Source organism: Triturus cristatus, chromosome 8 (genome assembly GCF_964204655.1).
Source record: "Triturus cristatus chromosome 8, aTriCri1.1, whole genome shotgun sequence".
NCBI classification, from domain to species: domain Eukaryota; kingdom Metazoa; phylum Chordata; class Amphibia; order Caudata; family Salamandridae; genus Triturus; species Triturus cristatus.
The window spans coordinates 963,404,056-963,427,900 of NC_140591.1; the positions used below are offsets into that span (position 1 = coordinate 963,404,056).

General features: G+C 42.8%; 1 protein-coding gene across 5 annotated transcripts in view; it reads right to left on the minus strand.

Annotated features, from left to right (window-relative positions):
• The window catches only part of CNKSR2 (connector enhancer of kinase suppressor of Ras 2), a 1,692,689-nt gene that overhangs the window by 594,329 nt on the left and 1,074,515 nt on the right, over window positions 1-23,845 (minus strand). For all 5 annotated transcript variants that reach the window (XM_085622481.1, XM_085622480.1, XM_085622479.1 and 2 more), the window contains one exon: window positions 12,348-12,562. In XM_085622481.1, coding sequence (XP_085478607.1) covers window positions 12,348-12,562 — 215 coding nt within the window. The remainder of the gene's footprint in view (window positions 1-12,347; window positions 12,563-23,845) is intronic.

The window sequence follows — 23,845 nt, forward strand, 5'->3', positions numbered from 1 at the left end:
AACACAAGTAAAATTATCACTCATTATCTTTTTTTTTAGTTAATGCACAGTTTATTGGCAGAAAGTAAGATGTAGGCTTAATAGTGTAATTGAAAATCATTGTGGGTTAAAGGTGAGGAATTTAGACCCGCATTAAGGATGTTCTTAGGCTCTGGATGAAGTCCAAGTATCAGGTTAGAGTTAACAACTGTAAATCATATTGTTACACTTTTGAAGTATATTAAAGATTAGTTTGAACCTGAACAACATTATTCATATGCATGGCGATGTATTTTTACTCCCGCTCCACCGCTCTCAAATTTGTATCACTTTCAATTTTGTTTGCTATTGACCCAGCTCGTTTTCCATCAGTTGTTGAAAACCTGATTATTTTATTTATCTCCACCTGTTCTTTAAAAGAAAAAACCTTTAATCTACACCTAGAAAGACATACACTGAAGAAAACTCAATAATGTAAACAATGGTTATGTTGCCTACAGAGCTACATCATCCATGCATGCATGCATGGTTTTAATTTCCAGCAGTGACTGTTGCATCAAATGCATGTGATTCATGGGGCTACAATTGATGACTTTTGTGTTCTCAAAGACAACCTTTGTGGATAGTAAAATCACTGCCGCTGCCCGAGTTGTTGGAAGACAGGGAGGAGGACTACTCAGACCAGCATCCATCGCGGCAGGAGCCACATCAACATCACGCGCCAGCCAGCGCTATAAATCACTGCCTTGTTCCCTGCAGCGCTGGAACCTTTGTGGATAGTAAAATCACCGCCGCTGCCCGAGTTGTTGGAAGACAGGGAGGAGGACTACTGAGACCAGCATCCATCGCGGCAGGAGCCGCATCAACATCACGCGCCAGCCGGTACTATAAATCACTGCCTTGTTTCCCGCAGCACGGGACAAGCCCGGGCCAAGGGCGGGCCCGTCCTTCGCCCGTCATCGACAGGAAGAGGCAGGGCATGGCCACTCCCCTTTCGCTGGCCAAAGGATCGATGTAGCAAGGTACTGTTGGTTTGATACAGATTCATCCCATCGCTATTACCAATATTTTTAACTGATGAGAGTGGACTAATGGACGTATAGGGTGGTAATTTTAAACTGTAGGCCATTTTGTTCATCTCTTTTTTTCTTGTGGTCCCTTATTTAGTAGCACTAGGGTGCGTGTTATAGTAGGCAGTATTGCGAACCCACTAAGAATTGGTACCATATTTTCCTAATTGCTTTCCATACAACTGTTTGATAGTTAAGCATGTGGAAAAGGAAGGCTGTTGAAGCCCCGGGGGGGAGGGGGGTCCATCTGGGAAGGGGAAAAAGACCATAAAGGGATTTAAAAATTTTGTCATTAAAAGGAATAATGGTGTCATGGACCGTATAGATAATTTGATAAAAGATTGTGAAGGGATGTTGATAATGTCATCAGACGCAGTAAACAGTGTCCGTAGTTCTCAACACACTCCCCCTAAAATTCAATCCACGTCTTCAGGCTCTATATCTATACCGGCCATGTTTAAAAATCAGTGGACAAGGGTAAAATTGAGGCTGTCGTAGTAGGGAATTTATTAAGTGAGACTGTTCAACCCCTTGATGAGCAAATAGTAAATGCAAGCGATTTGGAGTGTATTGTAGAATGCAGTAATAGATTCACCCCCTATTGACCCTTGTTGAGAATACTGTGTTGGCTAAATGGCAAGAATGTATAGGCCACGAGGGTGTTATACATCAAACAACATCACCACACCCTTGTAAATGTGCATGCATGAGGGAGATTCGACCGGAACAAGCAAGTTTGATATTGCAGCCGGGTGTATTTATAGAACTCGTTAATGTCTTAAAGGCCCTGATCGAAAAGCTAACCGAAAAACTAACTGATACGGCCAAAATGATCAATAATGATAATCGTTCAATTGTTGTCAGACCATGCACACCTGGGGGGGTCTTCGGGGGATGCTTTAGACATGGTAACCAAGGGTAAGCCCTAGGATGGGGTTGAAACAGTATTGACTGTTCCCCATTCAATCCCAAATGAGACACAACAGATTATTAATGGGACCCCGCACCCCTATGCTCAGTCATTTCGTGATAGTCATTTTATTTCCCTTCAAGATAACAAGAGTTATGGCGACCAAGCCAATATAAGATTGTTGCATCCCCGAAGCCATTTAGGCCCTTTCCAGCATTGGCCAAATCAACCACAAAGAAGTTTTTTGCCTTACAGTACAAAAAATCAAATATATTTAATAAATGTACCTAAAAAAAATCCTAGCTTACTCAGGGAAGACGAATAATCCCTGATCAATAAAAGCACCCAGTGGCTTTGGCATGTGAGGAACTGTAGGTCATTAATAAGGGAAGACATACTTGTCGCCCAACGAATTGAGAGGACTGATTATAGTTCAGATTACGTATGCCTAACTCTAAACTCAGCCGAATTAGTGGATAATTTGGTGGCATTTGATTTAAGAACGTCTCATTTGACCTCATCCATAATTAGAATAAAATACAACACCCCCCGCAAAGTTCCCGAACCAGAAAGGAGTTATCCCCCAGGAACTTCATAATGAAAGTTCCTCTTTGGAAAAAGTAGATTGATGCTTAAAGTCAACTCCTCTTTCGAAACAGCAAACTACTAACAAAACTAATATAGATGGTGTAAAAATTAGGACCCCCCCAAACGATTATAACTACAGTAAGAAGGGACATGTCTCTGTGGAGGGAGGGGTTAGGTTTGATAAAAATTGAATAATTGTTCTCACCTCGCCTCAGACCATTTGTGATTTGGATATGCTGACAGAGGTTCAGGGAACCTAGCTATGTACAGGAGGCCTTTTGTAATATTATGCCTGATTATGTGAAACCAGGACTAGACTTTGTTTCCTGGAATATAGCAGGGCTACGTTCTAAGATAGTCTCATCTGATTGGTCGGATTTTATACAAAATAGTGATGTAGGTATCTTTCAGGAGACTTGGTCTCTTGAAAGTATATTCCGTCCAGGGTACTTGAACTTTTCAAAACCGGCTGTTGGAGGTAGAAAAGGTAGACCATCTGGAGGGTTAACAATCTGGGTGAGACAAAATGCCGGGTACAAGGTCGAGGAAGTATCGATTAATAGTCCCGATATACAAGCTATCCAATTATGCTATGATCATCAACCAAAAGTGATAGTGATAAATGTATATGCCAGAGGTACAGTGGGAGGGAAAGTGTCAGAAACTGTTTCCTTACTCGATACCTTTGTGGGTGACAATAGAGGTAAATGCAGTATAGTAATCGCTGGTGATTTTAATTGTTGTTTTGAGCCATTTGACTCAGAAGATGGTTACCTTGGTGAAGAAGATGATTCTCAGTGGAGTATACCTGCTTTGACCCTCGATCCAATAAGGAAATGGACTGCGGCAGCCATCCAATTAAAAAGTTTGTGTTTAGAGAAGGGCTTAAGAGCTGTGAATGGGAGGTCAAACTCTGACAGTAAGGGCTCCTGTACGTATTGTAGTGGTTTAAAAAGGAACCGAATAGACTATTTTTTTATTAATCTGGAGTTGTGGCCTCTACTTATCGATATGGAAGTCCGTGAGAGAACCGAGAGTGACCATAATCCTTTGTTATTATCTTTACGGTTGCAAGTTTTACACACTCTGGCGCACCCGTTGGAACATGTTACTGCGGATGTTGTTCTCACAAAAGACATGAGAAGACTAAAATGGCCAATGCTAATTAATTACAGCACCATATTGGAGCAGATGAGAGTTGAGGTTGAGAACTCACTAGCCATCCTTGCAAACCTAGAATCTCAGGAAGAAATCAATCAAAATATTCTACAGGTGCATGATTCATTGTTTGCTAACTTAAAATCTTTTTTTATTAAACCATGCAATCCTAAGAGATTTGTCGCCCCCAAGTCTGCCAAATGGTATAACAAGGCATGCTGAGTAGCTTATAAAAACTTGTCCAAAACCATTAAATTGAAAATTCAACCAGATGCAAATAACGCTAGGACTTTTTATAAAGCAACTCAGCTCAAAGCTAAGAAAGAGGCTGATGAACAACGATGGTGTGATCTCTTACAAGCAAGTAAGGAAAAGGGTATGCAGAAGTTCTGGGAGCTTGTTAAATGGGGCAGTGGCGAAGCAAGCAAAATTCCCCACAATTTCGTAGCCCCCGAACAGTGGGTGCTTCACTTTCAGGCCCAATTTAACTCCACAAGTACCATCGTAGTTCAACCTCCGATAGATAAGTCTGATTTAGTTGTGGTTTTTAACAGGGCAGAGGTGGAAACGGCACTAAAAACTGTACCTAAAGGAAGAGCCCCAGGCCCGGATTGCATCCCAGCGGATCACACTTGCAAATGCAATAGCTAGTGGTGCTCCAGTCCCTGAGTCATGGCGTGGAGCAGAAATCCTCCCAATTTACAAAAAAGGAGACCGCGCCAATCCTAGTAACTATAGGCCTATAAGTTTGATTGATTCGATACAAAAAATCATGGCCAGGTTAGTGTTGAGTCGTATTCAGACCTGGATCAATGATAAAGATATAATGTCTCCCTTACAGGCTGGCTTTCGTCCACACGCCACTACATTAGACCAAGTGTTTAGGTTTAATTATAGCAGGTGGTACGATCTACGCTGCCTTTATCGATCTCAAATCTGCTTTTGATTTAGTTCCACATAATAAGTTATGGGGGGCCTTGGAAGTTCTGGGCATGCCTCCAGAACTGTTATCTCTGGTGGTCAAGCTGCATGAGTCAAATTTTGCCCAAGTAAGGTGAGGGTCCCAGGGTAAGACAACCGAAAGATTTGCAAGGATGTGTTTTGGCGCCAACCCTATTTAGCTGATTTATAAATAGGGTTGTTAACTACTTTGCCTCCTTTCCTACTGATGCTCCCTCTCCTACTGATGCTCCCTCTCCTACTGATGCTCCCTCTCTTGCAGGCATGCTTATGTTCGCAGATGACACCCTGATTACGTCAAAAACACAGAAAGGGTTGCAACGGGCACTAAACCGATTTGAGGAATTTTGTGCAGACCATGAGTTGCTGATAAACGTGGACAAAACTAAATTTATGGTCTTGCACAAATATAAATCAATTAGAGGGAATGTGTACCTGAATAACACCAAGTTAGAACAAACAGATGTTTTCACATACCTTGGGGTAACCCTGGGTAGAAAACTAAATTGGCAACCTCAAATCAACTTGATGGCCCTTAAGCATGCCCAACTCGCTGGTGTGCTGGGGAAAGAACACAGATTATCTCAGACTAAGCCGGTAGGACCAGCTCTCCAGATCTACAATACTAAGGTTAAAGCCTCAGTTCTATATGACGATGAGTTATGGTGCTTTGACAACGTAACCCCCCTAACTGTGGCCCAGAATACATTTATAAGAGTTCTAACTGGCCTCCCCCAATCTACTCCCCTGAAACCCATCTACTTAGATCTAGGGTGCTATACGCTTGAGAAGGCAGCACGATATAGACCAGTAGCCTTCTGGAGAAGGCTTGGGTCCACTCCGGAGCTGGTCGTCTATGCTAATGCATTGAAAGATGTCATTAAAGCCGATGTATCCTGTAAGATCCATTGGTTACAAAAGTTAAAACTGTTCTACAAGACATGGGACTAAGCCATCTATGGGAGGATCCCGTCGGCAACCCCTTCCCTACTAAGAGGATTTTTAAAGAAACTTACTGGAACATGGTTAGAATAAAATCAGTGTTCCATCCTATGAATACCTCTTTGACTAGGTAATTTCTGGAGCACAAATGTGTGGCCCAATATGAGGATTACTGGGATTTTATATCTAAACCAGGTGATAAAAAACTTTATTTCCAGTTCAGGGTAGGCACCCTCCCGGTCAAAGCTTTCACCTGCAAATGGCAGAGTGTATCGGGCAACACATGTGTTTTTTGTCCAGTGCAGGTTGAGACACTCCCCCATATATTTTTTGTTTGTCCGGCATACAAATCTCCCAGAGCCAAATGGATTCAAGTTCTTTGTTCTAATATGGGCGCTCGATCTTGCGCCATGGCTCTCCGAATATTAATATCAAATACAGATGAGCATATCGTGATTGCCGTGGCTAAATTCCTGAGATGGGCATGGAATATAAGGGCGAACAAGATGAAGACCATCTGAACAAATGCCAGCACTTTAGGCCTAAGTTTTACTTTTTTTCTTATAAATTTTGGCCGCATAATTTGCACCTAGTGTATGGATTCACGGGTGCAAGGGTGAAAGAAAATTTCAAATAGTCATGAGTTATGTTTTGAGTATTTTACCCCCGTTTTAATGCATTGTTTTTATTACATAGTTTTATAATGGAATGTAACTTATTTTAAAAACTTTTCACTGATATGTTTTAATTGCTAGTGTTTTTATATTGCGTATTATTGGCAAATGAATTTATACAAAAATGTTATTGTATATAATGGTTGTGTCTTTTATGATCATAATTATCGGAATAAAGACATTTTGACTGACTGACTGACTGGCATGGTTTTAATTTCCAGCAGTGACTGTTGCATCAAATGCATGTGATTCATGGGGCTACAATTGATGACTTTTATGTTCTCAAAGAAAAGCATAATGAAGAGTGGAAGTAGAAATAATGTCTGCTATGAATGTGGCCATAAGGTGCATCATAGATTCATGGTAGGCCAGATAGACTGTTGTGCCCATCCCACATCCACATTTTCCTAACCTCCTTCACCTCCAACGCTTCTGCACCCCCTCATCATACCCATTGGAATTACCCAACCCTTGACTATAAAAATGGTCTCTGTGGCAGTTGAGGGACGCAGGCACCTAGGCACTGATCAAAAATATTAGCAACACATGTTTAGCCTAGCTACAATTATCTGAATGAGTAATACAAATGGATAGATACATTAGATTTACTACATTACATAAACCTGTTTGTTAGATGTTATTGGCATTAAAGCGCAGACTGTAAGATACCACTTAAGGCTCTCCCTAGGGGCCACAGACCGCCGTCTACGGCTGAGGAACGAACTGCTATGCCTTACTGTATTTTGTGTGTATCACTGTTAGCGTAACTGCCTATTGGATTCTTGGATTATACTGCGTATATACATGTACACTTTGTAAGGGTTTATATGGTAATGGCTGCTGATTGTAACCCGACAAAAGAAAGAATGAAAAATCTAATAAAATATGTTATAAGAAAAATGGATAGATAAATTAGGCCAAGGAGAACAAACTAAACTAACAGCAATAAGCAGGCAGAGACCCCAAAATGCAGGGATTGATCATTTTAATGGATGAGCAGCTACACAATAGTGAAAATAAAGGTCTGAAGGCCTAAAGTTTTATGACTTAATTTTTAGTCAGTCAGAGCAAAAGTTACGATACTTACATCTGTTATACTGCAGCACCTCTAACCTTTCCTAATGGGCCACCTTTGATCAACAGTAATGGGTAATGCCACAGTAACAAATTGTTAGTTAACTGATTCATGTAGGGGCATCTCAAGCTCCACTTACTGAAAGCTGATGATTAGCTCGCATAATCATTATCTTCCTTCCAGCAAGGGTTTGGCAGTCGAGTTGCAAAAGAGTAACCATCAACAGTAAACAATTCATAGGGATGGGCCACCTGATAAGATGATTTAAAAAGCATAAAATTCCAAATATTATCCAGGAAAACAAGAAATCATCTAGAGTTTTGGCACAGTCAGAATGTGATTTGGTGAGCACACTGCAGTTAAGTCTTAAAGTACAATTTGTTCAATTGGGAAATGCTTATTTCAAAAGGTCCTTAATTAAAATATTAGAGTTTGTGCCATGGCTCCTCGCTTAATACCAAATATTCAAAAATGCTACAGCCTTGCCAGTTTTCAAGGTCATCCAACTTGCTGGTAAACCCAGTTATCTGGTCTGCAATGAATTTAGAAGTATTTATACTGATGCAATTGCTTCAATTTCTGATATTTTATCTTAAACCTCTGTCACTGTGAAGCTGATCTGACTAAGTGTTTGGTTTTAGTTGTGTGGTAGCTATTGAAGCTGAAGTGTTATTTGCTTTGTTAGCTTCCCAATGGAGGTGTATGAGGCAAGCCCCTCCATATCCGTTCCATTCCCATTTACACCCACTTTCGAAAAGCCCTCAAAACTTTTCTTTTCACCCAGGCCTTTTCCTCATAGGTTCCCCGGATCCCCTCTGTGAGCTTTGACCAGGTCCCCAGCGCCAGGAAGCCGCTTGGTAGCAGTGCGCTTTATTAAATATTTTTTTCATTTCATTTCATTTCAAGCCGCAATAGACAGAGCAGCTTGGTCATTATAATAATCTTAGGAAGCATGCTCATTGGAGTATTATTTCAGATTAGTACAGCAATAAACAGCTCAATCCTAGTTGATGCTTCTTTTGACTGCTTCTGTGTTCCCTCGATCTCAATCAGGTTGATTAGGCAGTTCAGTGTAAATCAGATTCTGAGCATTTTCTCAATTACTGTTGGTATAAATGTTTTAGTTGGACATATCTGCCAGAGGGGAGAATAACATGTTGTGCTATTCATGGCCTTAAAGAAGTTGTCCCATCCTAATATACTTGGCCAACTCTAGTGGGTGTCTCAGCAGTCAAGTTACATGACATATACCCTCCAGCCAAAAATGTATCAGTCACAGCAGAAATAGATTTCCTGGAATGTTTGTGCTTGGTATTCTGGTAAAGGTTTGCAGACACCAGTGCAGGTTGTTTCCAATTTTTGGTGGTTAGACCTTCACTGCAAGCACTTGTGCTGTCACCTTGATGTGTAATCTGACAAGCTTGAATTGATCCACTTGACTATACTTTGGTTGAGGTGAGAGTCTGCATGGGATGAAGGATTAGCAATGTTCTTGAATTGAGGCTTGTATTTCATCCTGGTGCCTGAGAAGACAGGAATGGAGTCACAAGTGACTTGCTAGGGGTAATGGAACCCTTACCAAAGGTCTGCTGCATTGTGGAAGTATCTATTCAGCACTATTATTGGCAATTGCATGAGCAAGAATAGAGGCTTAATTAAAAGCAGAAACAATCCCATGCTGGACTGAACAGCTGGAACATCTAGCTTAACATTTGGGACCAGAGCAGGCATGCGGTCTGTATTTTGCTACTCAGGATTCAACATTTCAGAGAATCTCTATGAAGATTTAAGAGGCTTGTGTAGGAGCTTGTGTACGAGACAGAGTAGTTTCATATGTTACCAAATTTAAGGGAGATCCTAACAAACTTCTCCAATAAAACCCCAAATTGCCTTCTGTTGCAACCTTAACAGGAAGATTGGGGGCTACTCCTTTAGAAGAGGATGTCACCTTTTTAATGACTGCAGCTCTTCTATTACTATGGAATCCTCAGTGCCTTCTCCAGGCCTCTCTTCCTGAGCTTACAGATATCCTTGGGTGCCCCACTCGCATAACAATAGATTGTCTCAATGTTGTGATTGATAAGGGTTTGTTTTTCCTTGAATCCTCCCTGTCACTTTTGGAACAACTATGAGCACTCTCCCGCAATCACTTCCCTCTTTACCTTGCTCTACCAGGGACATTTGATGTGTGTGGGTGTCAGAAAAGAAGAACTGTGTGATGCTCTAGTAACCTACAACATTTGTATTGCTGCTTCCCTTCCTCCACCAGTCTTATCATATCTCACCATCTCTTTTCCTTTGTCTGCACATTGTGTTGAGGTAGGTAACTCGTTGGTCCAGAGTATCCCTACAGCTTGGTAACAGAAAGTGGACAGAGCTAGAGTGGGTGGCAAAAGATGCCAGGGTTCAAGTCTGAGAGTAAGGGCCTGATTTAGAGTTTTACAGATAGGGTACCAATGTGGCAGAGTACGCTGTCTGTCAAACTAATAGTTTGACTGCTCTGTTTAGAGCCAGTAGACCACCATGTTTCTGATGGTATTGCCTCTGTTGGTTCCATTAGCTGAAACCAGTTCCACCAGCTGAAACAGAGTTGGAGCCCTCAGTGTAGCTGCATCAGGCACTCGATTTAGAGATGCTCTGATGTACTTTTTGTCAGGACTCCTTAAAAAGGACTCCTACACCTTGGGCGAACATTCCCAGTTTTTCAGGGTCAAAATGTTGGCAGCTTGTAAGAAAGTTTGCTCAGCAGCCTCAGTGCCTTCAAAGGAGGTGTTGTGTCAGGAAGATGTTCTCCTCTGAAGACTCAGAGATCTCCTTAAGGCTGGCGGAGAACTTTAAATATGGCGGCCATTAGTCTAGCCAGAATGGCAGAAGTAATGTACTCCAATACCCTGACAAACAACGGGCCATCTGCCATACTATAAATGAGGCCCTAAGAATGGAACTGAGGAAAAAAACAAAAGGTGAGATAAGAGTAAGCCGCCTGGATCACAGTGCAGTGATATGTAGGAAAATGCACTATACAATTCATTGTTTGTACAAATTATCTTAAATTGATGTTTAATGATACCTTTTGGGACAATGTTGTATGTTAACAATCTTCGCCTTTTCATTGTACACTTTCATTCCTTCTCCTTCACCAAATATTCAGAACATTTTGCCACATCCATATGTACCATTATGCAGTGCTTTTCACTGCCATTTTTAGAGAGGGGCAAGCCACTGAAAACCCCAGGTAAAGCTAGAGCTAGAGACCTGGCTCTTGTTCAGCACCAAGAATTAAAACAAAAACAACCAAAATATAAACCTTTAATGTTAAAAAGGAGAGAAAGAAAATAGTCATATACTTGCTAAATTGCATAAAGTGAAACCAGAAAGCCTGGGATTAATCCTAGCTTCCCCGTTTGACCAAATTGTATGACCCTGGACAAATATTTTATTTCACTGAGTGTCCTATTTATCATTATCACATATGAGAGCACCTTCAAAGACGTGAGTCCAGGATGTGCATTGCAGGCACATCTTGTGTTTGATTCAATAGAATATAATGCTGCTTCATTTTGGTTGTAGTAGTTATTGTTTTATTGCAAGTGAAAATGTATTGTACAGTTCTTAGTCATGTAATGGTTTTAATTAATCGAACATGAATGAATAAATTACTTACTATTTACCATCTATAATGAGAATCAAGGCCACATTTATGGCACACATGACAACTGGCTTGTCTTTTAGTTTACTGATGCCATAATGACATTGCCGTCCAAAACGCCAAGCCAAACCTCGACACTCCTAATTTGTTGTCCCTCCCACCTTTGCCATTTTCCTGTACGCATTCATGTAAAGGTGGTCTTAAGAAGCCTTCTGCTTTTGCATTGTGCCCACTAAGAATGTATTTTCTTGCAATCCTGCATACACTTTACAATGCCCACACCCGCTAATTTTGTAGGCGAAGGCTTGTGATTCTTCTCAAAATAAACGACTTACCTCACAAGAATTGTTTAAATCTTTCAATGGTCTGCGTGGATGCCAGGTTCTCTGTCATTGACAGAATAATTGCATGCTCCTTGCCTAAAATGTCTTGACTTGACTGCCGGCGTTTGCTCATTCTCCCCATATATACATATGCACAGCAATCAACTGCCACTGAGCATGTTATCGATGGCCTAACATTCATTCACATCACTTTGCTAAGCCCTTCCACGTTTTTACACTCCGGAGTTTTGTCAAATAAGCAATGAGGATGAAACTTGATAAACTTAGTACATAAGTTATATTCTTTTTAAACAAAAAGTAGTAAATATATAGGGGCTTATTTATGAGCCCTTTGAGCCGGCGGTTGCGTACATTTTTGAGACGCTTCAGCCTCGTAAAAAATGTGCCATATTTACAAAGTGACGCATCTAAACAGATGCACCACTCTGTAAAGCCCTGTGCTACCTTATACCTGCGTCAGGTATAATGTATGGAGGGTGGGCGTTTCCCCGCAAAAATGTCTCGTAGAAGTGTTGCAGTGAAATCTATGTGATTTCACTGCAACACTTCTAGGACACCACTGCGTCTTACAGCAGGCGTAAGACTGATGCGGGCCCTTTCACACGGGGCTTGCACCATGTGATAGGACACATTGCTGGAGTTGCATCTGTTTTCAGGCACACCCCGGCAATGCATCACTTTTGCATATACAGATATGTCAGGAATACTGATGTATCTGTAAATCCTTGTGACATGGAGCGCCGTACAGTAAATGCAGCTCATCTATAGTGTCGCAAGCAGGGCGCACTAAAAAGTGTTGCATCGCTGTTTTCACGCAGTGATGCAACAATTTTGACACTTTTCATAAATGAAGCTCATATTTAATTACCAGTCTGTTAGAGCTGAGATGTTTGTACCAAAAGTGTGATATCTATTTAAATAGGAAAATACAATTCTGATCAAAGTATCTGATACCATAATGTGCTTTGTTTTCAAAGAACGGAGGTTCTTCCTCTTACCATACGTGGGGGTGCTTTCTCTCCTCCCTGCAGGGACGCTTGCCCTCCCTTTCTCGTATTCATAGCAGTAAAGGATGGCATCTTCTTCTACAACATTAAAGTGCTTCCGGTACTCCTGATCAAGAAATGAATTTGGCGATTCGGATCCCTGAGGCACAGGTTTTCCTACAATGTGTCTGGGGACATCATCACATCGTAGATCTCCCTTTTCATCTCTGAGGTTAAAAAAGAAATATGTCAGAATAATTATTTGAGAGATTCAAAAAGAAAAATGAATTATACATAAACATATGTACATATTGATAAAAATATCTTTAGTTGAATTGCAACAAATTGTGGGGAAGGCAGTAGGCATCAGCAAAGGATGCCAATTTGTTGTTGCAAAGAGGACAAATGGAATCACTTATATAATATACAGAAAATATAAATAATTACAGTACATGTGACAACGTCAATTACATCATCAACCACATCTCTTCACTGGCACTGATGAAACCACTTCGTATAAGAGATCTGCAATCTCTCCATCAATATCATTGCTGCGGACTGCACCTTTGAGGATAACATGCAAGCTAGTTGGGTAGATCAGTGACCCTGCTTACATTAATGTGTATCTGTGCAAGCTGAAGCTCACAAATTCGAAGTGAAGACAACTGACTTGTCTTTTTTCATTCTATGTTTGAAAAACACATATTACTCATCATGGGCAGCATGGCAAGAAAGCTGTGCTAGCAAACTGCAGGACTGTGGGAGAAAGATTTAGATACAGCATGGTGTTCAAGTTATGGTTTTCCAGGCTGTTGTGCGAGTTATGGGTTGTTTTCCTAACCATAACTTGCCGATATCAGTGGTTTTTCAATTTGACTTTGTAACCATAATTGCACCTTAACTATGTTTTTTAAAGGGAATTTCTGACGTGTTTTCTAAGCATAACCAAAGCCAGCCATAACATTGCTTCAACCCTTGTATTTTTCAGGGACTATTTGGGGGTTTTAAATCCTATATCACATCCTAAAGTTCCCTGCATCTCCCGCTGAGTGGTCTGTCAACCCCTGCTGGACACAGTTGTCAGATATATGCAATGGGTTAGGCTCAGGGCCTGGTCTCTGACTGACCGAGAAGGCATTTTTCTCATCGGCCGCTTTTGTCATGTAGGTCCAGCCCCAGTCTTGCAGTACCGAATGATCAGATTGGTTAGACGCAAAATCAATAGAAATGATGCTTCCACCATGATAGGACAAATACAAAATAAGGTATAAGGGGGCAGGGTATGGATACCCTGGCCCCCTTGCACTAGTGGGAGATATACATTGCAGTAAGCACCTTAATTCTTTTTCGAAAACCACTGAACACATTTGCACCAAATGACAAAAAACACACTTTTTTAGTAAAGATCTAGCTTTCTGTCAAATTTAATGTAATTCTGCTGAGCTGTCTTTTCTAAAAAGCTTTCTAAAATTCCTATGGGAAATTGCATGGAGAAAATGTGTTTTGGAATGCCCCCTTTTCTCGGCCACTGCTTGATGGATAATTCAAAACTTTCCAGGAAGCAACTGAGGTCGATCAACCTTTTTTGGAATGTGAATATTCATCCAAATTCGTCAAAAAGTGGCAAAGTAATAAACCCTTTAGCTGCTAAGCCTTTCCCCCCTGTGCTAAGCCTTTTCTTGGCTATTTGGGGTAGTTCGCGCCTAGGCCCCTTTACATTTTTGTCCACATAAGGTATCAACGCCAAAATTGTGTCCTTTTCTACTAACATCATGGGAAGTTTAAAGGTACCCAGGGTTTGTGGATTCCCTTGGAGGGTCCCAGAAACAAGCCAAAATACAGCTTTGCTTTTTTAAGGAAAAATGAGGGAAAAGTGCTGCAGAAGAAAGCATCTGATTTTTTCTCTGCAAGGGTATCAACAAACGGTTTGTGGTGCTGAAATAACCATCTTCCAAGTTTTCAGGGACAGACAGACTTTTGTCAGAAAACGAATATTTTCTACACGGTTTTGACATTTTACTGGGACAATTTTTGCTACTTCTTGTGCTTTCAACCTCTTTCCAGTTTGTGTTAAAAATGGGTATGAAATCAATAATGGATCCTATACATTTCTAAAAAGTAGACAAAATTCTGAATTCAGCAAGGGGTCATTTGTGTAGATCCTTCAAGGTTTTTTTAATAGAAACTAACAGTTGAAAATAAGAAATATTGAAAATGAGTTGAAAAAACAGCCATTTGTGCCAACGTTTTCACCTGTAACTTCTTCTAGGTATGACAGAATTTTGTAAGCAATATATCGTTACATCCACTGGACTCTTCTGGTTGTGGGGATATATAGGACTTGTAGGTTCACCAAGAACCTGAGGAACCCAGAGCTAATAACTGACCTGCGCCTTGCAATGGTTTTTCATTGTGTACCTGGTATATAGAAATTCATTTGGTAAAGTATAAAGAGTGAAAAATAGGTATCAAGGATACCTATCTATTTCTAAAATGGGAACACAATTTGGAATTTAGAAGCTGTAGTTATTTGCATATCTCCGAAATTGTGGGTACCCATACTAGCATGTGAATTAAATGACATTTTTCAAAGTGACTTCTTTTTTACATATTGTCTTACATTAGGAAGACAGAAATGCATAGAAAGTCAATAGGTAATAACAGTTGCTCCACAATTATGTGTTTCCCTAAGTCTCCCGATAAAAATTGTACCGCACTTGTGTGGGTAGGCCTAGTGCCAGTGAAACACAACGTGGATATGCCACATTTTTTACAGTGAAAACTGACCCTTTTTTGCAAAGTGTCTAGCTGTGGATTTTGAACCCTAGCTCTGCCGGCACCTAGGGAAACCTAGAAAACGTATACATTTTTGAAAACTAGACACCCAGGGGAATCCAGGATAGAGTGACATGCGTGGCTCTCACCAGGTTATGTTACCCAGATTCCCTTGCAAACCTCAAACTTTGTTAAAAAACACATGTTCCTCACATTTCTGTGATGTAAAGGTCTGGAATCTGCATGGATCCACAACATTTCACCCACCCAGCATTTCCCAAAGTCTCCCGATATAAATGCTATCTCATTTGTGTGGATAGGCCTACTGCCCGCGATAGGAAATGGGCCAAAACGCAATGTGGGGACACCACATTTTTACAGTGAAAACAGACCCTTTTTTTGTAAAGTGTCTAGATGTTGCTTTTGAACCCTAGCTCTGCCGGCACCTAGAAAAACCTAGCAAACCTATACCTTTTTGAAAGCTAGACACCCGGGGGAATCTAGGAAGGAGTGACTTGTGTGGCTCTCACCAGGTTCTGTTACCCAGAATCCCTTGCAAACCTCAAATTTTGTAAAACGAAAACAAGTTATTTTCCTCACATTTCTGTGAGGGAAAGTTCTTGAATCTGCATGGGTCCACAAAATTACACTCACCCCGCATTCCCCAAAGCCTCCCAGTAACAATGGTACCTCACTTGTCTGGGTAGGCCTAGTTCCTGCAACAGGAAATGGGCCAAAACACAATGTGAACACACCACATTTTTACAGTGAAAACGGACCTTTTATTGCAAAGTGCCTAGCTGTGGATTTCAGACCCTATCTCTGCGGCACCTAAGGAAACTGTAGTGATTAACTCCACGCAGGTTGTAGTATTTCAGGAGTATTTATTAGGTAGTTACAAGTAAAGATGTTCAGTCCAAGACTAGCCCCACCAGAAGCAGCCAGCATGCTGCTCAGCCCTTCTCCAACTGTGGTTTCCAGACACCAACATTCTATATTACATCATTCTTACAAAGTTCCACTGGTGGAGCGATGGGTGACATAAACTACAACATAGCTAGAATACAACAGAAACCTAGTAAACCTATACATTTTTTAAAACTAGACACCCAGGAATCTAGGATGGGGTGACTTGTGTGGCTGTCACCAGATTCTGTTACCCTGAATCCCCTACAAATCCCAAATTCTTTTAAAAAAACAAGTTTTCCTCACATTTCCTATGATGGAAAGTTCTGGAATCTGCATGGATCCAAAAACTTACACCCACCCTACATCCTCCATAGTCTCCCGATACAAATGGTACCTCACTTGTGTGGGTGGGCCAAGTACCCGTGACAGGAAAAGGCCCAAAACCTTTTGTGCATAAATCAAAATTACCAATCACAAAACGACCTGGTTTGGAAAGGGGGGCACCTGGGTTTTTGGCCTCGGCGGCCATCTAGGGTAACCTACCAAACCCACATGTTTCTGAAAACTAGACACCCTGGAAAGTCCAGGGAGGTATGGCTTGCGTGGATCACCCAATGTTTTTCCGATCCAGAATCCCCTGCAAACCTCAAATGTAGCTGAAAAAAAATCCAATTTTTCTTAACTTTCTGTGTGGGAAGGTTGTGGGATCACCAACAGACACAAAGTTCATACCACCCAGTGCTCCCCCAGGTATCCTGATAAAAATGGTACATCGCTCGTGGGTGGGCCAAATACCCGTGACAGGCAAAGGCCCAACACGTTTTGTAGAGACATCAAAATGACCTATCACAAAACGACCTGATTTTTCAAGGGGGAGCACCTGGATTTTTGGCCCCAGGATTGGCGGCCATCTAGAGAAACCAACCAAACCCACACATTTCTGAAACTAGACACCCTGGAGAGTCCAGGGAGGTATGGCTTGGGTGGATCCCCAATGTTTTCCTACCCAGAATTTCCTTCAAACTTCAAATTCAGCTGAAACAATCACTTTTTCCACACATTTTTGTTTTGGATCACCGTGCCAGCACAAATGTCCTACCACCCAGCATTCCCCTTGATACCTCATTTGTGTGGCTGTCCCATGCAGAAATGTAGCGCTTAGAATTTGCTGTGCTAAACCCTTAATGCCCTATGTTTTTGGCCCATCCCAGTCACAGGCCATTGTCCACACAAGTGAGGTATCATTTTACTCAGGAGACTGAGGGGAACGCTGTGTTATAGGACATTTGGGCCGGCACAGCTCATTTCAGTTTCAGTTTCTCTACAATTACGTCAGAGCGACGTGCGTGCTGATAGTCTTTGCAGAAAAACCAAAGAGACAGCCTCGGGAGCTGGGGAAGCCCTTTCCCAGCTCTCGAGGCTGTTGGGGTGAAAAGGAAATCCCTCTGGTGCCCGCACCAGAGGGATTTCCAGTGCCAAGTGCGTGAACGGCTGGGAGCCGTCCGAGACACTTGAGCACTGGTGCGTCAGACAGCTCCCAGTCACCCGACGCACTGAAAGGGTTAACAAAACCAAAAACCTCCTATGGAAAGGCAAATTTAACTAGGACCACTCAGAGGTGGACTCTGAAAAAAGCAAAGGTTAAAGTGATGGTATAGTCATTTGATGAAATAAGATAAAAAGTATTTTTAAAAAACAAAAAAACACTGACAATCACCAGTTAATTATTTAATGAGTTAACTATAACCTGCACCCATGCCATGCACTGCTTATGCCCTTACATATTACATCACTAATGACATGTTAAATAACATGATTCATGACATCTCAAATGACATCATTGATGACATTACTGATAAAATCATAGTCATATCCAGCATAGAGTTACTCAATGTACACATATAGGTTCATAGCATGAAAGCAGAGTAATCCTTGGAAGCATGTGTAATTGTGCATTTTGAAAGTTATATGATGCACCATTTACAAATCACTATGTTTAGGAGGAGGCACAAGTTATAGTTAGCTCAGTAAACTATACAGAACTTTACGGTATGAAGTTAAGTATCTATATTTATCAGTATGCTTATCTTTATGATAATTTGGTGGTTGATGTTTGATTAAAATATTTTTGTAGGACTGTATCTTTGATGGTGATATTCAGACATAAAGCCTCTGAAGAGATAAATATGTTAGTAGGTTGTTTATTTATTCATCACTGGGAAAATCTAGGCACTGTAAAGGATTTTGATCATGGTGAACCAAGGGTGGTACATTTTGAATATACAAGCCCATATGCCTCATTAAAAGAAGTGCTTGGTGGGTCACATATATTGAATACATGGTTCACCCAATAAAATCAGATTGAATATCTGATCTCTAGCACATTCAGAGTGGAGACATTTGCAGGTGTGAGCAAATGCTTGACCATAGCTCTTTAAACTGCCCAACACCACAGCATTTTTGGTTGTTCCTAATTTCTGTGTATTCCACCACCAGGTTTCACTTTGTGAGCTTTCTCTCCTTGAAGAGTCTGGGCACTACAGATCTAGTGTTGAAATCTAAGCAGGAACTTTCCAATCATCAACCCCCATATCAATGAGCATTGTGCTGATTCAGTAATACAGGATATCATGAGTGAGATGAGCCATGTTTGTTGTTGTGGGTATAGAGAGAAGTGTGTGATGGTTTATGCTGTTCGCCTGCTGATTGGTCCATTCACATGAACTGCAGTCGAAAATTCCCCAAAGAGCATCTACCTGTTGATGGCAGACTGGCTGTTGAGGCTGTGCTCTGCTGATAACTTCCAAATGTGCCTTGCCAACTGTCTTTGGACCTCTGCTTAATAGGCTGCTGTTGCAGAGTGGGAGAGTGGTACTCAAGGTTAGGTGGTGGGCAGTGGTATATTGAAAATAATTGGGGTCCCCCTGCAGAATGCAATGAGGGCCCCCAGGACTCGCATATGTCACCAATATACATTGGCCTTGGGCTGAATGAGCCCCACTGCAGGGTTGGTGTCCAATTCAAGGGTTGGGGGCCCACCTGCACCATAGGGGATTGAGGGGTCTATGTTATATCCCTGGTGGTGGGATTAAGTTGGCGGAGGGGAGAACATGCAGTGAATGGTCTGCTCGTTTTGTCACCATGTACTATCATTCCAACAGATTACCTATCTTCACCTGGCCACTCCGTTTGATGCATGAGCATCTGTTGATCTTACCCCTGTTGACTGGGCCCAAGTAGAAATGGGGGTCTGAATGTTTGGTTCCAACTGGAACCTAACATGTCTCATATTGGACACAATGGCACCATTTTGGTGACTGGCGATGCTGCTGAATGTGGTGGCAAGGTAACTGGTGCAGTTGGACCCTAACTGCTGCATAGTCATATGGGGTGCGCCTAATGAGGATTATTACTGAGTCTGGATGTCACAGGCACCCTAATTTTCTCAAACACACTGACCAACAACTACACCAGTTTCCTGAAGCAGTGAATCATAGTGTGGGGAGTCCGTCTTTGTTTGACGCCGTCATGCTGCCAGCCGCAGACTAGAGCTAACAGGGGACCACAACCATCAGGGCCCCTAGCGCTGGTGGGTGGTGCCAACGCTTTGCTTCGAACCAGGAGGTGCTTTTAAGGGCTCTTGGGCTCCCGCACCGTGGGAGTCCGTCTTTGTTTGACGCCATTGTGCTGCCAGCCGCAGACTAGAGCTAACAGGGGACCACAACCAACAGGGTCCCTAGCGCCGGTGGGTGGCGCCAACGCTTTGCTTCGCGCCAGGAGGCGCTTTAAGAGCTCGCAGGCTCCCGCACTGCGGGAGTCCGTCTTTGTTTGACGCCGTCGTGCTGCCAGCCGCAGACTAGAGCTAACAGGGGACCACAGCCACCAGGGTTTCTAGCACCGGTGGGAGGCGCCAGCGCTTTGTTTCACACCAGGAGGCACTTTTAAGGGCTCACGGGCTCCCACACCGCGGGACGCGTTTGGGTGTGCCTGGGCCGCGCCCGGGCAAAGCCCAGGCCAAGGGCGGGCCCGTCTGCACCCGTCAGCGGCCGGATGAGGCAGGGCTGGGCCACCCCCCCTTTGGTTTCTAAGGGGAGATCGAAGGTTCTCAGAAATTTAGATCCAGCAACAATAATTGCAAGGTCAGTGAATCCAGCTCCAGACACATAACTCTTTCAGGTATTACTCTGACCCCCCTGTAAACATGGGTAGGCGAATTGGTGTGGGGAAATCTCATGCGGCACTAACGCAACTGGCTTCCTCTCCCTAACCAACTTCAATAGACAGGATGCTACAGAGAGCTATTGGTATAGTCGCCACAGAGATTGAATTAACTGAAAGACGATTGTCACTTACCCCTGATCTAGCCCAACCCATCAGTCTCCATGACGAAACAGGATCTTCATTGTCTATTGCCCAGGAACCCCCAATTTCCCACTCAAGGATCTGTGCACCGGGCAGTGTGAATGTGCCATATCCAGAAGGTGCTCGCCCAAAAAAACAAGAAAGACCAAAACCGCTGCACCAACGTGGCCAAAACGCTACAAACAAACTATGGACCATGCGATGTTTGGTGAATTGGGGGAGGCTGGGCCAGGAACACTTGGAGCAGCCAGCTTGGGTCACGGACGTGGTGGTGGACATACAGGTCCAAGTAAGGACTATTGTGAAGGACAAGCTAAAGATGTTTTGGGAACGGGTAGATAAGCTCACCAAATTGATGGAACTATGGGTGGACAGGACAGAGGCTGCTCTGAGGGAAAAGGAACTGGTTAACCCTGTGAACCTAAAATCGCCCCCCCCAAGAACTAATCCTCAACCCCTAATAATAGATAACATGCCCACCTCTAGTATGGCAATACACCTTAACCAGGAGGGCGAGGGTAAACGTTTGAGTAATTTAGAGGGGCTAGGAAAAGGAAAGAGTACTCATTGCCAGGGGCATAAACAGGGGGCACAGATAGGAAGAAACAATGATCTAATCACAGCAAGGTCACAAGCAAGCAACTGTCCTCGCGAGAGGCCCAGACAAAAGAGTGTCCCATACGAGGGAAGTCATGATCCAGGGCTAGCTCTACCGTGTATAAACCTTCCCCCGGCCTCAACCCCTTATGTAGTTATATTAGCAGGAGTCCCGGAGCTGAAAATGGGGAGTAGAGAATCGGATTTCGACATAAAAAACAAATGCTTACACTGGCTAGCCAACCACAAACAATTCTCACATAGAGATGTAAGCGAAATCCTCATGATTCGCAGGGTGGGCTGGGTGGGCTGGAGACTGAAAGATATCACTGGTGACTGCATTGTGATTAACTTTAGAAATACAATGATTGTGGAATCCCTTTTAGACCGTTATCATCACAGGGATAGGGGAGCATTAGTTAATTACCATTAGGCTATTTCTACCTCCCTGGCCTTATACTACCTGTAAGAAGAAGAAATGGTAAACTGAGGGGGGAGTGGCTGCAGGAAAATAATTTCTTTCCTTTAGAACAGGATCAACCATCCCCCTTACTTTATAACATCCCTGTATCAAACAGATTCAACCCCCTTGAGTCTTTAGATTGACTTATGAGCATTGAGCTCCCACAAGAAAAATCCGATTATCTCTGAGAGGCTCTGCCCCAGTTGAGGGAGACTGCACAGAGGAGAGGCACCCTGAAGCAGAATGAGGTGCCGATCTTGGACAATGAGGGTAGAAAACATAGACTAGTTAGGGGTAAACAGAAGTTAGTCACTACCAGCACATCGATCCTTGATCTATTCCAACAGGATACGCAGACATCCAATCCAGAACTGCGGGATGTAGTTAACTCCTCTTCTATTGCCAAGGGACCACATGATCCAAACACCAGATTAAGACCAGTGCAGCTGATGGAGTGCTGCCAAGCCCCAGGGGCACCCAAGAGAACCAAGACATCAGTTCCCCTAAATCAAGTGGGCTCTCCAAGCCTACAGCTTCTTTCCTGGAACATAGCTGGACTATCCTCTAAAATGGACAGTCCAGAGTGGGAACTCTTTATAGAACAACATGAGATCTGTATGTTCTAAGAAACATGGGCCAGGGATGAAACACACGGAATGGGCTATGCGTCGTTTAGCATTCCAGCTACCCATGCAGGGAAGGGCAGACCATCTGGGGGTTGTGTACCTGGATCGGAGTACATCTGGGCTGTGAAGCAAAACAGTTAGAGAGCTTTTCACGTGACATCCTTTGTGTTCTTTTCTCCTTCCACACGAAAATAAGCATAGTCTCAATTAATGTGTATTCTCGACCAGTACCAAGAGTCCACCACTTTTGAACAGCTAACTACCTTTCTCTCAACCATTCCTGCAAACTTTGGGGTAATCATTGGCGGAGACTTCAACTGCCAATTTGAATCCCCGAATGGCTTGATTACGTTTACTCTTAGTGAGCAGGACATATATTGGTCCATTCCAGAGCCCAATATCCCTCCAACAAGGGCATGGACCCCGTTAGTATTGCAGATATGCACCCTCACATTAAACTTTTCACTGAGAGCATGTAACGGATGCACTACATCTGATACCCCAGGGAATCACACCTTTAATAGACAGGGGAACACTTCCATTATTGACTACATTATGGTAGATACCAAATCATGGAATAGGGTGATAGACTCTAAAATCAGCCCTCGCTATGATAGCGACCACAAGGCTCTCACTTTAGAAATAACAACACCATATGTCAGGAATGCATCTGATAATTTGCCTGCACCAGACCCGCGCCTGATTCAGTCCAATGGAGGGAGGAGAGTCCGCTGGGGTGAATTCTCTCAGTCACAAGAAAAACTGGCCATGCTTTACCACCAAATGATTCCATACCTCATGGTCGCAAACCAAGCAGTAGAGATAAAGGGCACTCCCAACCCCCACTTGAGAATTTTTAAGAATCACCAAGACCTGTTTGGCTCTATGGCCGTTTTCTTTTATCAAAACAAAAAGCCCACGGTGATTGGTAAACCCCACACCCATGATTTAACGCAAGCTGTCGAGCAGCTAAAACTGGCCTTATCTCCGCCATTAAAAGCAATGTCAGGCCAGCGATCAAAGAAGCGGGGTCAAAATATAAGAGTGCTATAGTTAAGGCCAAAAGAAGCTGGGAATCCCAAAAATGGGACAACCTTAGAAGCGCTTTAAACAATCATGGCTTGAGGGCCTTCTGGAACATCATCAATTCAGGTTTACAGGATTGTAAATCGGCTATAGAACCCAATATAGGTGAAGAAGTATGGAAGGCTCATTTTAAATCTCTTTACAAAAGGGCTGAGGATGGGGAAGGGCCAGTGACCAGATGATTATTGTCCCTTTGGCCCAGCATCTGCAGACATCCTCCCAATTTCTCTGAGAGGTCACCGATGCTCTAGGCAAGATAACACCAGCCAAAGCCACAGGGCTGGACAAGAATCCTGGTGACCTCTTTCGCTCTGAGCCCACTGTTTGGGCTCCTTATCTGTCCTCCCTGTTTAATGCTATTTTGTAAGGCATGGCGATTCCTAAATCTTACGAAATTTTACGAGACATGGGAGTCCCAGAGTACCTTTGCTATCAGTTAAAATGCTTACACAAGGGTAATTTTGCCTGTAGAGAGAGGTGTCTGGCAAGGCTGTGTCCTGGCCCGACTCTCTTCTGCCTTTTTATTAATGGGCTAATAGACTCATTGAATGCTCAGAAGATTATCGATGCCCCCAGGCTGGCGAAGCGCAAAACACCAGCCTTGATGTTTGCAGACGACATGCTCCTGCTTGCAAAATCCCCTATGGGAATTCAGAGGACCCTTGGCAACTTTAGTGCCTTCTGCAAACACC